Below are 16,492 nucleotides of genomic sequence, written 5' to 3' on the forward strand. Positions count from 1 at the left end.
ATCTGTGAGATGCAAAATCACTTGGCACAAGTTTTGAGTCTGACTTAGATGTTTGGCGGTACATTCTGTATCCTCAACAGATGTAGATTTGTATGTTCTGTGGCCACCTTGTTGGCCAAGAGCTGGTCCACATGTGGTTAGAGCCATCTGAATACCACATAAAAACTGCTCACATGATGGGTCTGCTCCCATCAACAGTACAATGTCAGGGAAACTGCTCACTGGAGATTACAACAGCTTCTTCTGTGCACAGGGCTGTGCATGAGGGAAACAGAAATCCCTTTTCACAGAAGAAGCTGCTGAGAATTTCTGTGAGTTCCTTCTCCAGTATTGCATTGTGCAGCGGCCCTGACCTGACACCTAAAACTTAATAGCAAGGGTGCCAGGCAAGTTTCCCTGGGGAGGGCGTTCTACAAATGCGGCACCACCACTGAGAAGGCCCTTTGCTCAGTCACCACCCACATATCCTCTCAAAGGTAGGAACATGCAGAGATGGGCATCTAAAGAGAAGGGGAGGCTGATGACTCCACTTTTGGTGGGGCAAAGATTCCATTCTGGGTTTTAGTTATGACCAGCCAGAAGTCTAAAGAAGCTATGGGTCCAGCACCTTGGATAACTCCTTTAGACTTCTGGCCGGTGTAACTAAAACCCCAAATGGAATCTCTGCCCCACCGAAATTGGAACCACCAGCCTCCATGCTAAAGAGGATCTTAATTCTTGGGAATGTTCCTTTTTTTTTTTTTTACTTAATTTTTATTCTACTTCTTATCTTTATAAATGAAATAAAGAATACCAACAACATAATCACCATCTATAGTTTCCAACATTACAGTATTCTTTGGAGGACACAGCAACAACCAAAGAAACAAAAAAGAAAATATAAGAAGGAAAGGGAAGGAAAATGGTGAAAAAACAGGAAAACAAAAGGAACAAGAAAAAGTATTTTTTTAAAAAAAGTTACATAAAAGGGTTAAATTTAAACTCCCTTACACATAAACTTCAAGTATTACTCTACTTAAAAGATTATACCATTGTCAATATTACAGTTCAGTACAGCCTAGGTAATCCATCTTATTTCAGTAACGTATCCTCAGATTTATAGCAAGGAAACAGGCATACAATTCTTTTCCCCTAGCCATAAAATGCTTTTCAACTAACATATAATGGTAAAGCTGAAATCAACCAACCAAGAATATTACTAATCATAGTCTCAATAATAGTAATAATAATAATAATAATGGAATTATTAAGGATAAAAGGGGGGGAAAGCAACAACAATCACTAGTATATTTTATATTATCTAAAATATAGAGAGTATCATTTCTAAATATATATATGAGTGTGTACATTTCTATACACCCACAAACTGGAATTTTATATACAGCATATCATGTCTATTACTTAAAAAAAAAAAGGGAGATAAAAGAAAATGGAAGGGAAAAAAATGGATATATGTAAACAATCATCTCTGGCATACTGCCCAGATCTTGTAACCCAAACAGACCAGCAAGCGATAATTGTTTATACATTCCCAGCTCATGGGACTGAAGAAGATGTGTCCCGTGCTTCACCAACAAGCCAAGCTTCCTCCATTTCATGATTTAAAAACTTTTTCATCTGGCCTTCAAAGAGAATGCAAAATGTGGCAGGGTATTTTATGTGAAATTTGTCTTGCCTGGTTTCTCACCTTAGTGAATTGCCTTCTTTTATCAGCGATTTATTTAGCGTAACCTGGAAATAGCATAACTTTATCTCATTTTGGTCCCCAAAGAAGATCTCCCCCTCTCTTGCCAAGTGCAGGATGTAATTTTTTGTAGAAACTCTTGCGAACTGAACTATAACAGTAACAGCAGTCCCTGTAACGCTACGCACCGGACTTGGAACACAGAATGCATGCTCAATGTCAAGTAAATAATCAGATGGCAAAGCAAGTAGTTCATGCAGGAATTTATCCAAGAATTTAGACAGGCTTACATCAGTGCGTAGTTATTTGATGCCAATAATACATAGGTTCACTCTTCAAGTGAATGCTTCCAGTTGAGAGATTCTAGTAGACAGGATATTATAAGAAGCTTGCATTGCAATCTCTTGAGCTGACACCCAATCTTACAGGTCATTAACTTTTGACTCCGTCTTTTGCAGAGAAGTATTAATTAGGTCCACAGCCCCTTGAAGGGCGGTAATGGAATCTTGGATTGTATCCAATCTCTTAGCCTGTTCTGACAGTTGAAAAGACAAAGTTTTTATCAGAGCAAGCAGCTCCTCTATATTTCCACCACTTCTAGGAGCCTTTGCCAAGGGAGGTGGGGGGGTGGCGGTGGTCCCGTTCCTTTTTTCCTTCCCTTTGATGTTGCCATCCTTCTCCTTAAACAAATTTTGCAGGTCCTCAAACACTGTTGGTATTCTTTAATCCATAAACACTAAAAACTACATTTGGAGCTTGTCAGCCCTGTGTTCTCCTAATTAGATAGGAGTTTCAAAACAGCTTTGAGTAGATGTCTTTGCTCTGGAAAACTAACCTTGGAGTCCAGCCCTTCTGCTGCTCTGCAAAAGGAGCTACTCTTCCAAGATTTCATCCAGATGGTACTCTTGCTTTCCCTTTTAATTCCAGGGGAAGATAAAAAGGTTTTTCAACCTTTTAAAAGCTGTTTGAGATAGCGTCCCACGGAGCCTCTGCAGAACTAGGGATGTATGAAACGACTTACCTGTTTCATTTCGTGACATCCGTGGGGGGGGGGGAGGCGCTCCGTCCCTCCCCCCCAAATCCTCACTGGCCGGCTCCGTTCCACGGCGACTCCGCGGAGCCGCCAGCCAGGGCCACCCACAGTGACATCTGGCCGCTGCTGGGCTGCGCAAGGACGCAAATGGCGGCCGCCGTAGCCGCTGCCATTTGTGTTCCTTTTTTTCGTTGTGATAGGCTATGCAAATATTTACGTAGCCTATCACAGCAAAAAAAAAAAAGGGAACGCAAATGGCAGTGGCTACGGCAGCCACCATTTCCGTTCCCTTTTTTGCCATGATAGGCTATGTAAATATTTATGTAGCCTATCACGGCCTCCGCAGGGACGCAAATGGAGTCCCTGCATTAGCGGTGATCTTGGAGCCCAAGGAAGTAAAATCTGTCACTGCTTCCATTTCTTCCCCTTCTATATGCCAGGAAGTGATGGGGCCAGATGCCATGATCTTAGTTTTTTTAATGCTGAATTTCAAACCAGCTTTTGCACTCTCCACTTTCACCCGCAACAAGAGGCTCTTTAGATCCTCTTTGCTTTCTGCCATTAGGGTGGTATCGTGTGCGTATCTAAGGTTGTTGATAATTCTCCCGGAAATCTTAATTCCGACCTGTGATTCATCCAACCTGGCATTTCTCATGATGTACTCTGCATATAAATTAAATAAGCAAGGTGACAATATACAGCCTTGTCATACTTCTTTCCCAATTTTGAACCAATCGGTTGTTCCATGTCCGGTTCTTAGTGTTGCTTCTTGACCCTCATACAGGTTTCTCAGGAGACAGGTCAGGTGGTCTGGTACTCCCATCTCTTTCAGAATTTGCCACAGTTTGTTGTGATCCACACAATCAAAGGCTTAGCATAGTCAATGAAGCAGAAATAGACATTTTTCTGGAATTCTCTTGCTTTCTCCATGATCCAGTGAATGTTGGCAATTTGATCTCTAGTTCCTCTGCTTCTTTGAAACCTCGCTTGTACTTCCGGTAGTTCTCGGTTCACATGCTGCTGAAGCCTAGCTTGTAGGATTTTGAGCATAAACTTGCTGGCATGTGAAATGAGCGCAATTGTGCGGTAGTTTGAAAACTCTTTGGCATTGCCCTTCTTTGGAATTGGAATGTAAACTGACCTTTTCCAGTCTAGTGGCCACTGCTGAGTGTTCCAAATTTGTTGGCATATTGAGTGCAGCACTTGAACAGCATCATTTTTAGGATTTTAAATAGCTCAGCTGGAATACTGTCATCTCCGCTAGCTTTGTTGTTAGTAATGCTTCCAAAGGCCCATTTGACTTCACTCTCGAGGATGTCCAGCTCAAGTTCAGTGACCGCACTATCATGGCTATCAGGGACATTAAGATATTTCCTGTATAGTTCTTCTGTGTAATCTTTCCACCTCTTCTTAATCTCATCTGCTTCTGTTAGGTCCCTGCCTTCTTTGTCCTTTATCATGCCCGTCTTTGCACAAAACGTTCCCTTGATTTGCTTGAAAAGATCTCTAGTCTTTCCCATTCTATTGTTTTCCTCGATTTCTTTGCATTGTTCATTTAAGAAGGCCTTCTTGACTCTCCTTGCTGTTCTCTGGAACTCTGCATGCAGTTGGATATATCTTCCCCTTTCTCCCTTGCTTTTCACTTCCCTTCTTTCCTCAGCTACTTGTAAAGCCTCATCAGACAGCCACTTGGCTTTCTTGCATTTCTTTTTCTTTGGGATGGATTGAGTTGCTGCCTCCTGAACAACGTTACGGACCTCCGTCCAAAGTTCCTCAGGCACTCTGTCTATCAGGTCTAATCCCTTAAATCTATTCCTCACCTCCACTGTATATTCATAAGGGATATGATTTAGGTCATACCTGAATGGTTTAGTGGTTTTCCCTACGTTCTTCAATTTAAGCCGAAATTTTGCAAGAAGCAGCTCATGATCTGAGCCACAGTCAGCTCCAGGTCTTGTTTTTACTGACTGTACAGAGCTTCTCCATCTTTGGCTGCAAAGTACATAATCAGTCTGATTTCGCTATTGACCATCTGGTGATGTCCATGTGTAGAGTCGCCTCTTGTGCTGTTGGAAAAGAGTGTTTGCTATGATCAGCGTGTTCTCTTGGCAAAACTCTATTAGCCTTTGTCCTGCTTCATTTTGTACACTAAGGCCATGCTTGCCTGTTATCCCGGTGATTTCTTGACTTCCTACTTTAGCATTCCAATCCCCTATGATGAAGAGGACATCTTTTTTTGGTGTTCGTTCTAGAAGGTGTTGTAGGTCTTCATAGAACCGATCAACCTCAGCTTCTTCGGCCTCAGTGGTTGGGGCATAGACTTGAATTACTGTGATGTTGAATGGTTTGCTTGGATTCATACTGAGATTATTCTATCGTTTTTGAGATTGTACCCCAGTACTGCTTTTCCAACCCTTTTGATGACTATGAGTGCTACTCCATTTCTTCTAAGGGATTCTTGCCCACAGTAGTAGATATAATGGTCACCTGAATTAAATTCACCCATGCCTGTCCATTTTAGTTTGCTGATTCCCAAGATGTCGATGTTCAATCTTGCCATCTCATGTTTGACCACCTCCAGCTTACCTTGATTCATTGATCTGACATTCCAGGTTCCTAAACAATATTGTTCTTTACAGCGTTGGACTTTCTTTTCACCACCACACACATCCACAGCTGAGTGTCCTTTCGGCTTTGGCCCAGCCGCTTCATTCTTTCTGGCACTACTTGGAAATTCCCTCTGCTCTTCCCCAGTAGTATATTGGACACCTTCCGACCTGAGGGGCTCATCTTCCAGCATCATCTCTTTTAGCCTTGTGATACGTTCCATGGGGTTTTCTTGGCAAGAATACTGGAGTGGGTTGCCATTTCCTTCTCCAGTGGATCACATTTTGTCAGAACTCTCCGCCATGACCTGTCCATCTTGGGTGGCCCTGCACGGCATAGCTTATGGCTTCACTGAGTTATGCAAGCCCCTTCGCCACAAGGCAGTGATCCAATACATTAGAATGTGAAGTGAGCAAATTCCAGAGCTGTATTTTCATCACAACTTATGTCAATACCCATTTTAGTATTAAGCACTAAGGCAATTTGACGGATATTTTTTTTCAAAAAATAAAAGAAAAAAGAAAAAGTTACAAAATCAGAGAAGGGTGCAAGTCTGTTGCTTTACAAGAAACAGTGGAAGCCTTCCTTTGTCTATCAGGTTCGTATCCATAAAAAGTAAGACTGTCACCCAATTAAAGACATCCGTTAATCATCTGTGTTTCAGACAATTAATAAGTTAATTAATCAATTAAGTCTGCATAAATTTGGATATGAGAAAAATAGTTCTAAAGAAAAAAAGCATGCTTTCTTTGTTTTTTCATGATGTGTGGAGGTGTTTAAATCATGCTTTGTCAAACAGAAGAGATGCTTCTTCTACGATAGCACTTGCCCCATCTGCCATTTTTATAAGCAGTAGTATCAAACATATTTTTAAAAATAAAAAAAAACTGTTGTCCAATTAATAGAGGGTGCCTTTTAAGTTGATCAAAATGCTTTTAATCAGTGGATCAAATGGATTAAACACTGCAGCCCTAATAAACAGACTTGAATTGTGCCTTGACTTGGAAACGGTTGATTTGATTAATGTGTTGTTGTATTTCCCAGGAGAACACTCCACTAATGTGCTATTCTTTTGCTGCTGACTCTCAACAGGAGGCCTATTCTGTAGCAAGACAGTTTAATATGATTCCACCAGTGTGTGAACAAGCTGAATACCACCTTTTCCAAAGAGAAAAAGTAGAGGTTCAGTTGCCGGAATTGTACCACAAGATAGGTAATGCCTGAGGACATTCGAATTCACAAGGGAATGAGAAACGAATCATTTGTATGCAAAGCGGGTATACTCAGAAAGATTCTATAGCCCCTGCTGTTCAATTATTAACACAGGTATAATTAGTCTCTTGACTGGAGCAATTATCCCTGTGCAAAGAGATAATTGACAGCATGTCCTCCTGACTGGTATAGTGGCTTACCTCTATAATTTATTATTATTAATTATTATCATTATCATTATTGTTGTTTTGTTTCTTATTGATGTTGTTGTTGTTATTTATTGTGCCATCAGTAGCTTATAGCAGGAACATAATAGTGTACTGTGACTGCTTTAAGGCTAAAGAAACTATATGTCTAACTACAGTACAATATTCCAGTTGTACACAATATGTGTAACTACAATACAATATTCCAAAACTTGCCTAAGGGAGCAATCCTATGGCTGCTAGTCAGCGACTAGACAGCCATAGGATATGTCAGTTTCTGGGAACCGACCTTCCCCCTCTCCCGCGCTGCCTTGCAGACAGAATGGCCCCGCGCTTGAGGAGCGCAGAGCAGCAAAAACGGGGTGTTCCTGGGGGCGTTCCAGGGTGGGGAAGGCAAAAATGCCAGTACGACACATCCTATGTATTGTCCGGCAGCTGCCTCCCCCACTCCGCCTTCCCGCAGCTAGACAGCCGAAATCGGCTGTCTAGCTGCAAATGCAGGGCGGCTGAAGCGCGGAGGGGACGATCCCCTCCGTGCTTCTCCTGCCCTGCATTGGATAGGCAGCCGCCTATCCCAATAGGATCGCACCCTAAGTGTTGTATCCAATGTTAGTCCTACTTAGAGTAGATCCATTTAAATTAATGGAATTTAAGTTAGAAGTCAAGTTAGCGGTCAGTACAGCTAAACCTCTTCTCTGTAGCATATTTATTTACGATGCTTAATCCAGCCTTCCTTGGGAGCTGCCAGATTTATGTATTTGTCTTGAACTTTCTAACTCACATAGCCAAATGAAAATATGTCATTAAAATACATGCAGCAATCTTATACAATACATACTACAAATCTTTTAAGAATATAAGAACCCTGCAGGTTCATTCATTCATTCATTCACTATATTTCTGTACCACCCCATAGCCAAAGCTCTCTGGGCAGTTCACAAAAATTAAAAACATTAAAAACACATTATACAATGTGCAAAACCATTTACATAAAATATATAAACAGAGAGCACACACAGATAAAACATATTTCTAAAAAACAGTGTTTAAACAATCAACCAAAGACAATCTAGGACCTGATTAAGAACTCATTATTTGTTGCCAAATGCCTGAGAGAAGAGGGCAGTTTTAACCTGGAGCCGAAAAGATAATGTTGGTGCCAGGCAGGCCTGGTCAGGGAGATCATTCCATAATGGGGGGAGGGGGGCACCACCAAGAAGGCCCTCTCCCTTGTTGCCACCCTCCAAGCCTCCCTTCAGACTTAAGCTACATCTAGTCCAGCTTCCTGTTTTCCACAATGACCAACCAGATGGCTCTAGCAAGCGCACAACCAAGACATGAGCTGGGCAATAGCGCTTTTCCATTGTTACTTCCCAGGAGCCGGTATGTAGAGGTATACTATCTCTAAAGATGGAGGTTCCATATAGCCTTCATGACTAAAACTAACTGATAGATCCATTTGTCTTATTCCCTTTAAAGCCACCTATGCTAGTGACCCTCAAGACATCTTGTGGCAGCAAATTCCATAAATTAATTAAACAGATCCCTGCTGGATCAGACCAAAGGCCTGTCTGGTGCTGTGTCCCATTGCCCACGCTGAAACCAAATGCCTGTGGGAAACCAGATGCAGGACAGGAGGACAATAGCCTTCTCCTGCTATGCTTCCCCAGCAACTGGCATTCAGAGGCATGTCCCCTCTGATTCTGAAGGTAGCATATTGCCATATTGACTAGTAGCCAGTGATAGCCATATCTTCCATGAATTTGTTTAATCCCCCTTTACATCCTTCTAAGGGCCAGACTAAATGTTCTGCTCATCATGCATAGTGTAGCTATGTGTCATAGTTTTCCTTACTCTTGGGTAAACAGGCAAAGCCCCATAGTTCCGATTGGAACTATGCTGCTCCGCAGCGGGGTAACCTTCCCCCCAAACCCGTTTTCCCCTGAATTACACACACATACACACAAAGGGGGTTAAAAAGGGGGAGGGGTGTCTCCATTGACTCCAAAAGAGACTCCCCCCTTTCTTAACTCTCCCCCCTGGGGGGGTGGAATTTTGGGAGAAGGAGAAATTGGGAGGTTTAACACACGCACACCTTCCTGGAACACCATGGTCCTGATCCAAATCAGAGATACATGCACCTACACACCAGGAAGGAAAGCTATCGCACATAGCTACGTTATGCGTAATTAGCACAACGTTTAGTTTTGGCCTACATTGGTGGCAATCACCACATCTTGTGGAAGCAAATTCCACAGTTTACCCATGAGCTGCGTGAAGAAGTACTTCCTTTCGTCTTTCCTGAATTTCCTGCCTATCAGTTATGAGCCCAGTTCTAGTATTATATGAAAAACATTCAACCTCCCCCACACCATACAGAATCTTATAAATCTCCATCATATCTCCACCACTATCACACCACACACACAAACACACTCACAAAAAAAACTGCCCATTTTTCTAAACTAACCCCCCCACAGTTAATATAGCCTTTCCTCATGGTGATCCCTGACCGTTTTGAGTTTATATTTGCATGTATTTATATAATCTATCACATCCTATTTGCAAGTGTGTATAAGAAGTGGCATTTACAACATTCAGCTAGCACTGACGCAGTGCCATCTTGTCTGATTGGTGTTCCCTAGGTGTTGGCGCAATGACATGGTCTCCGCTTGCCTGTGGAATTATCTCAGGGAAATACGCCAATGGAATTCCTGAAAGCTCAAGAGCTTCCCTGAAGGTACTTCTTCCGTGGTCAAGAAAGAAGGATTTTCTGAGCTCAGGGTGGTGGTGGAAAGTGTAGAGGAAAGGAGCAAAGATTTGGAAGGCAGGAATAAACAGATTTCCTATGAGCTGGATGTCCTTCTTTACCTCAGACTTCCCAGGCAGCCATTTTTAAAATCATTAATTGGCCTTCCCCAACCTGGCACCCTGCAGATATGTTGGACTGCAACTCCCATAATCCCATAATAATTATGGGAGTTGTGATCCAACACATCTGGAGGACGCCAGTTTGGGGAAGTCTTTCATCAATGAAGACCTGCAGTACAAGGGCATCATTGCTATGGTTGACTGAATCCCTGCAATACAACTACTGAACAAGGTCCTTGAAACTGGCAGCCATTCCTTTAGTGACAGCTCCTCCCTTAGTGTGAACAGGGCATCTTGCACATCACAAGCAGGAGCAACCACAAACACCACAACAGGATATCCAAGAACAAAAGATGTGTACTGCCCCATCAGGGCTGAAGGGATACGTAAGTGTTCACATTGTGTTCCACTTCAAAATGTTCACAAGTGCCTTTTTAAGAAGGGAATGCACTGGAATATTTATTTATTTATTTATTACATTTATATCCTGCCATTTTTCCTCTCTGAGGAACCCAAGGCAGCGTACATAACCCTCCTCTCCATTTTAGCCTAACGGCAGCAACCCTGTGAGGTAGGTTGGGCTGAGAGTCTGTGACTGGCCCAAAGTCACCCAGTGAGCTCCCATGACCAAGTGGGAACTAGAACCCAGATCTCCTGGCTCCCAGTCCAACACTCTAGCCACTATACCACACTGGTGTACACATGGACCCTTCATACTTGATGGGCAGTACAAGTATTTTGTATTCAGGAATCTGTGCCTGATTACAAAAGAAAAGCAGCCCCCTAAGAGGAGAACTCTCATTGGGAGGGGGATGAGAACAGCCTGGCCCTCACTGTACCTTCAGTGTGGACTTTGGGGGCAAGAAGATTATTTGCCCTTGAGCTGCACACAGGAAAATTAGGGACACATAGTGGATGTCAGTACAAGATTTTTCTCAAGTATCCCTAATAGATGCTTTTCAAATACCCTTCAAGGCACAAATAGCAACCTATTGGGTGAAGGAATGTTCTTTCAGTCCTGGTGCTGGGGGCGGGGGGGGGGGAGCACTTTTAGGTAATAGACTTTGAATTTATTGCAGACTTGTGGGCAAAAAAAACAACAGTTTTTTATTAGTAGCAAACATTCAGATTTACTTGCAGCTGAAAAGCCATTTGTCAGTTGAATGCATGTTACTGTAATAGCACAATTCTAATGTTGCCAGAGGAAGGGGGGAAAAAAACCCTTTTACATTCTTTGGGAAAAAACCAGGCCACAATACATTCTGAAGTAGTCAATAGGTGCAATGAACACTAGCCAGAAAGTAACACTGAAGGTTTAGATATTTCAAAGGAACAGCTTTTGCAGTAAAGAGGACAAAACGAATCAGGATTTTGTATACTGAATTTTTTAAAAAGAAAGAGAACATTTGTCTGCTGCAGAGCTTAGCATTAACTTCTAAAATATAAATGATGTTGCCACAGCAGGAGGGCTCCTGGGCCCATCCTGAAATGGTCCAAATAAAATGGAAATTTAAATATGCTTCTTGCAATGGAAATCAAAATAATAGTTTTGCTGTAACTTTTGATTTTCAATATATGAGTAAAGTGGATGCAGATTCTGCTTGGAGAAGGTCCAAACTATTTTTGTTTAAATTTCATCTGTTCTTGCTCCATCCCAGTTGATTAGATTCAAGATGTTAGGCTAGAGAAGAGTACATGATGGGTTTTTGCAACTGAAGAGGCAGAGCCTAGGAGGAATGCCGAGGGCTATTTTAAACTTCATTTATTCTGTGGGTGTGCATCGTTGTACTATATATGGATGCAACTAAACAGTTGGCCAGTTGTATGCTGTTATATTTCTAAGAGTAATTAACTACTAAATTGGATATTCAGGATACGTTTTCATCTATTATTTGGTCCAGTGCCCTCCAGGTATTTTGGACTACAATTCCCAGAATTCCTTATTAGCCATGCTGGCTGGGGCTAATGGGATCTGAAGCCCAAATCTGGAAGGCACCAGGTTGGGAAAGGCTGACTTGTAGAAACTTGAGCTCCATTTCATTTCAGTGGGAAAGCCTTAACTATCTATACTGTTAGCATACTCTGCTTTTACCTACTCTGGTTTCATGAAAGAGTACTATGCCAGCACAGCCTATGACAACATTAGCTTTATTCCAGTTCTGAACAGTTATACCTGATGACACTTATTCCACAGAATGTTTTTAGCCAATCCCATGCAAAGGAGCTGAGCACCAGCCGGCCCGTGATGGTGGGGAGCTCTCTCCTCCTCTTCCTCTGTAGAGGAATAGAGACCTGCTCTCCAGCACCAAGCTTAGAGTGGCAAGGTGCCAGCCTTGAATAGTTGTACAGAAGAGGAAGTGTTGGCAGATTATCTGCCCAAATGCACTCTTCACCACTATTAAAAGGTACAAGAGCCTTGTGGGCTGTTGCGTCAGGCCATACTAAGCAGGAGATTGAACCTACCCCTCTCCGCTGAATTGGAAGGATTCTCTGGTCAGTGAAGGAACTTGGAGCAGAACGTAATAGTGCTGTGGCCGAGCCAGCCCTACCAGTAGCCGGAGCGAGATGGCTGCCTCAGGCGGTGGGTGATGAGTGCTGGGTGGGAAGCAGCAGCCACCCCTCTGCCCATTCCTCCTGAGCACCGACAGCCATTTCCTTCTGTTGGAGGACAGAGCTATGTGCGCTACACGGCCAGTCTTGCAATCCCTAATGTACCCTGAAGTGTGGTGGGGATACTGTCCTGCCACCAGGGTTGAGGTACGTTTCAGTCTGCTCCTGTGTGTCAGGCAGAGCAACGTCCTGGGCTGCCCCTGTGCTTTGATGCAAGGATAGGACCACAAGCGCCCCTTCGCCAGCCCTTCGTCTGCTCCAGTGGAGGCTGGTGGCTCCGATTGTGGTGGGGCAGTGGATCCATTCTCGGTTTTAGTAGGAACCAGCCATAACTCTAAAGCTATGCAAGGTGGTGAACCCTATCCCCAAAATAGGTTCAGCACCTTGGATAGCTCCTTTAGAGTTCTGGCTGGTTCTGACTGAAAGCAAGAATAGATTCACTGCCCCACTGCAATCGGAGCCACCAGCCTCCACAGGTCTGCTTGGAAACATTCAGATCAGTGCTTCCTTCCTTAGTTTTATTGATTCAATCAATCTGGCATACCAACTATGAATTTTATCCAGAAATGCTTTTAAGCATTTTTAAAGGGATTTTTTTCAGGGACGTATTGATATGAATAGCCCAGACACAATAAATACCTGCTGTTACAGCCTGTTTAGTATTTAGTATTTCCTGTGACATGTTGTCAGCATTGCGCGCACACACCCCTCCACCCCCCAGCAACGCTGCTTGACATTTTGAAGGGTGGCAGGACGTTAAATTATTGTGGTGTGTGTTTGAATGCAATCATCAATGCTGCACATGGTTCAGTCTGTAAGGAAAATGCATTTGTCCAGCACTAGCGATATGCAACCAAAGGTTTTGTTGCTTTGTTCAAATCCAGGGATGTGAATTAGATATATTTTGGCTGCAGCCCAGGACAGAGTTAGGTGTTTGTGTTAAGCCTATTGGAATCATGGGGCTTAAGCACATAGATGTCCGTGCCAGGATGCGCCCGTTGAGGGTCAACCAGTGGAGGCTGGTGGCTCCAATTTCGGTGGGGAAACCCAGAAGCATCCATTCTGGGTTTCAGTCAGAACCTGCCAGAACTCTAAAGGAGCTATCCAAGGTGCTGAACCATTTGGGGGATAGGATTTGGCACCTTAGATAGCTCCTTTAGAGTTCTGACTGAAACCCAGATTCACAGCCCAGCCAAAATCGGAGCCGCCCACCTCCACTGGTGTCAACATTCAATCCTCTCCCCACCCCCTGCTGCCCCCCCCCATACACACACACACACACACACCACCTTCCTGCCGCTTGGTTAACTAACTTGGTCAACTAACCCTGGTTAGTTGAGCACCTGCCAAGGGCCCTCACCCCAGCGGGGGCCCACTGACTAGAGCCCTTGGGAGTTGCTCCTCCTCTTCACCACTGCAATCAGTTTGTTCACCTTCCTCTCACTCTGGCCCAGACAACGGTGGTGGTGGTAAGGAGTATCAGTAGATGCCACTGCCTACTTTCTCACTGGATTTCTGCCTGTCAAGCAGGCAAGTGATAGCAGTGAGGAGAAGGATGGGGAGGAGCAATTGCCACTGCTGACAATGGTGGTGAGAAGGTAGACTCACGGAGGGAGGGGCCCATTGGGAGTGTCTTGCCCAAGAGCCCTGCAAAACCTGGCGCTGGCACTGCCCTCAGTTATCTTGCCTTGAAAGGTCCCTTGTTTCTCCAGAGCGTAGAATTCATGAATTCCACAAGATTCCCACTTCAACCCAGGAGTGCTATAGTGCTGTACACTAGCAGATACTGGCCAGAGAGGACAACGCTCCTCCGAGCTAGTCTATGTGTCAGACTCACCATGGGTATCGGCATCCCTGTGGTCAGTTTCCTATCACCCAGCCATACCAAGCTCAGGCCATCCTGCCCTGAGTACGGCCAGCCCTGCTGATGCTGTGAGGCTGGCAGGGAAATGCTACCGCTCACGCAGTGACTTGCTGACACCCATGGTGAGCATGAAGTATAGACCTGCTCTCTGATACGGCTGTAAAAATGGCAGTGATTGTACATGAAGGCAAGGGTTACAGGCTACGATTCGGGTGCCATTTCAGGCAAGGGTACTGAAACTCATTCAGCCAGAGGCCTGAATTCAATTTCAGAGCAGCTCTTGGGGCAGGCCCAGAGGGAAAGGCGGCAGGGCCAAAACGCCGGCGTATTTTGACTTAAAAGCTCTTACGGCCAGTAACTAAGCCTTAGGAGAGCGCGTTTTAGTAGGGGGAGAAATTAGGGGAAGCAACAAACAATTGGCAATCAAAAGAAAGGGGCGCGGCCTTGGGAACCCCAAATGGCTGGATTGGGACCCCAGTCCTGAGGTCCTGCACCCCTTTTTAAGCTATAGCGTTCTTACTTTTGTGTTTCTGATTTTCCGTTGTGTTTTGCTGATTTGCCAGTGCTATCAATGGCTAAAGGAGAAGATTGTGAGCGAGGAAGGGAGAAAACAGCAAACGAAGCTGAAAGATCTCTTCCCGATTGCGGAACGCCTCGGGTGCACACTACCTCAGCTAGCAGTGGGTGAGAAATTCTGGAAGCCCCCTCTTTCTCCATTCCTTGTTTTTATGTCCCTTTGACTTGGTCACAGCTGACTTTGGCTGGCATTGTAAGCTTGCTCTCATGTGGAGGAGGGAACTGCTTGTTTTAATTTGTATGAAAATTCCAGAAAGTATCGCAGTGTAAAACTCAGTTATCTAATAACATTTTGAGTGCTGGTCAAGGTGGCCTCAGATACTGACTTTTATTTAGTTATGCATTGGAATACGGGGCAGGGGGGAAGTAAACTAGAGCTGTACAATCCAGTTAATCATGTTTTGGCTGATTAATAGATATTGATTCAATTTGCATATATTTGCATATGGGTAGAAACAATACTTCAGAAGCAAAAACCGTATGTTACTTATTCTTAGAAAGTGATGCGTTTCATAACAAGCATCCTCTCTCCTGTGCAAGAGAGAATGGGGAAAGCCTCTTTGAAGATGGTACTGACCACCGACATTTTTTCTAAGTACCTGCATTAAAAACTATAGCATGGATCCAGACTTCGTCATACTTCGAGGAGACCCACTGAAATCAATGGGACTTGAGTTACTAACATGGTTCCATTAATTTCAGTGGGTATATGCTAGGTATGACTAAGTCTGGATCCAACTGACTTAATGCTTGTTTAGCCTGAAAAAAAGGCCTACAACTCCCAGCATGCCCTAGCTAGCACCACCGTTTTTCCTGTCTAAACATGCACAGGATTGTGCCCTTAATTACACCTGGAGTACACCCAGTGAAATCATGACTAAATCTGGATCTAACCCAACAATTTGTTTTGCTTTTCTGTTGACTGGTTAATCAGGGACATATTAAGTGGATTAAAGGTTGTTCAATCGGTTAAACATTGCAGCCCTAATTAAAACAAATTGAAGCATAACAAAATCGTAACAACTGATATAGTATCCTTTTAACAAACAAACTAAAAGGCCACGAAGTCCAGAAGACAAACAAAAAAGTTGGGTCTAAAAGCCAACAACGAGTTGGAGCTACCATCTCTAGATGACCCTTCCCCAACCTAGCACCCTCCAAATGTTTTGGACTGCAGCACTCATCAGCCCCAGCCAGGGGTCAGGCTTGATGGGAGTTGTTATCTCAAGCATCTTAAGGTCACAGGGTCTGAGGATGGCTGTTCTAGAGGGAGCCTTTTGCAACAGAAGAAGCATCAGTAGGATTTTCTGCGTGACATTTGGAGAAAGACAAGTGGCCCCTGAGGAAGACAATTTCTTTCACAAATGCATTGGGCCCAAGAAATGTTTTTCTAGGCACTGGAGAACACCTTTTCTCCTGTTTTGTGATGTTGTTCTAGAGGGAGACCATTCCATGGCCTTGGGGCAATTGAGAGAAAGGCCCTGTTTCAAGCTGAGACAGTTTGTACCTCACACTGAGATGGAACATGACTTGGGACCTGATTAGATGACAATAACTGATGTGGGATAGTTGTACCTCTCAAATGTGCAAAGAACTGTCTGATGACTGGCATATACTCATGTAGGGGAAGATGAACATGATGAAAAGTATTTCTAGATCACCATAATCTATAAACCAGAGCCCCTGTAGTGACGTACAATTTAAATCAGCAATTCAATAATACAGTAAAATTAATAATAAAATCAAGAAACCACAACAGCAAAACAAAAGCAGAAATGAAACCATCTTTAAAACAAGCCAAAGAGCAAGATTAAAACGTGTATGGAAAG

The 16,492-nt window shown here is 43.6% G+C and overlaps 1 protein-coding gene across 1 annotated transcript in view; it reads left to right on the top strand.

Annotated features, from left to right (window-relative positions):
* The window catches only part of KCNAB1 (potassium voltage-gated channel subfamily A regulatory beta subunit 1), a 129,892-nt gene that overhangs the window by 108,190 nt on the left and 5,210 nt on the right, over positions 1 to 16,492 (top strand). Inside the window, exons 10-12 of the mRNA XM_084847331.1 lie at positions 6,417 to 6,537; positions 9,388 to 9,482; positions 14,651 to 14,771. Coding sequence (XP_084703457.1) covers positions 6,417 to 6,537; positions 9,388 to 9,482; positions 14,651 to 14,771 — 337 coding nt within the window. The remainder of the gene's footprint in view (positions 1 to 6,416; positions 6,538 to 9,387; positions 9,483 to 14,650; positions 14,772 to 16,492) is intronic.

The sequence above is a fragment of the Heloderma suspectum genome, chromosome 3 (assembly GCF_057233095.1).
Source record: "Heloderma suspectum isolate Gila_16-S chromosome 3, 16-S_ref, whole genome shotgun sequence".
NCBI classification, from domain to species: domain Eukaryota; kingdom Metazoa; phylum Chordata; class Lepidosauria; order Squamata; family Helodermatidae; genus Heloderma; species Heloderma suspectum.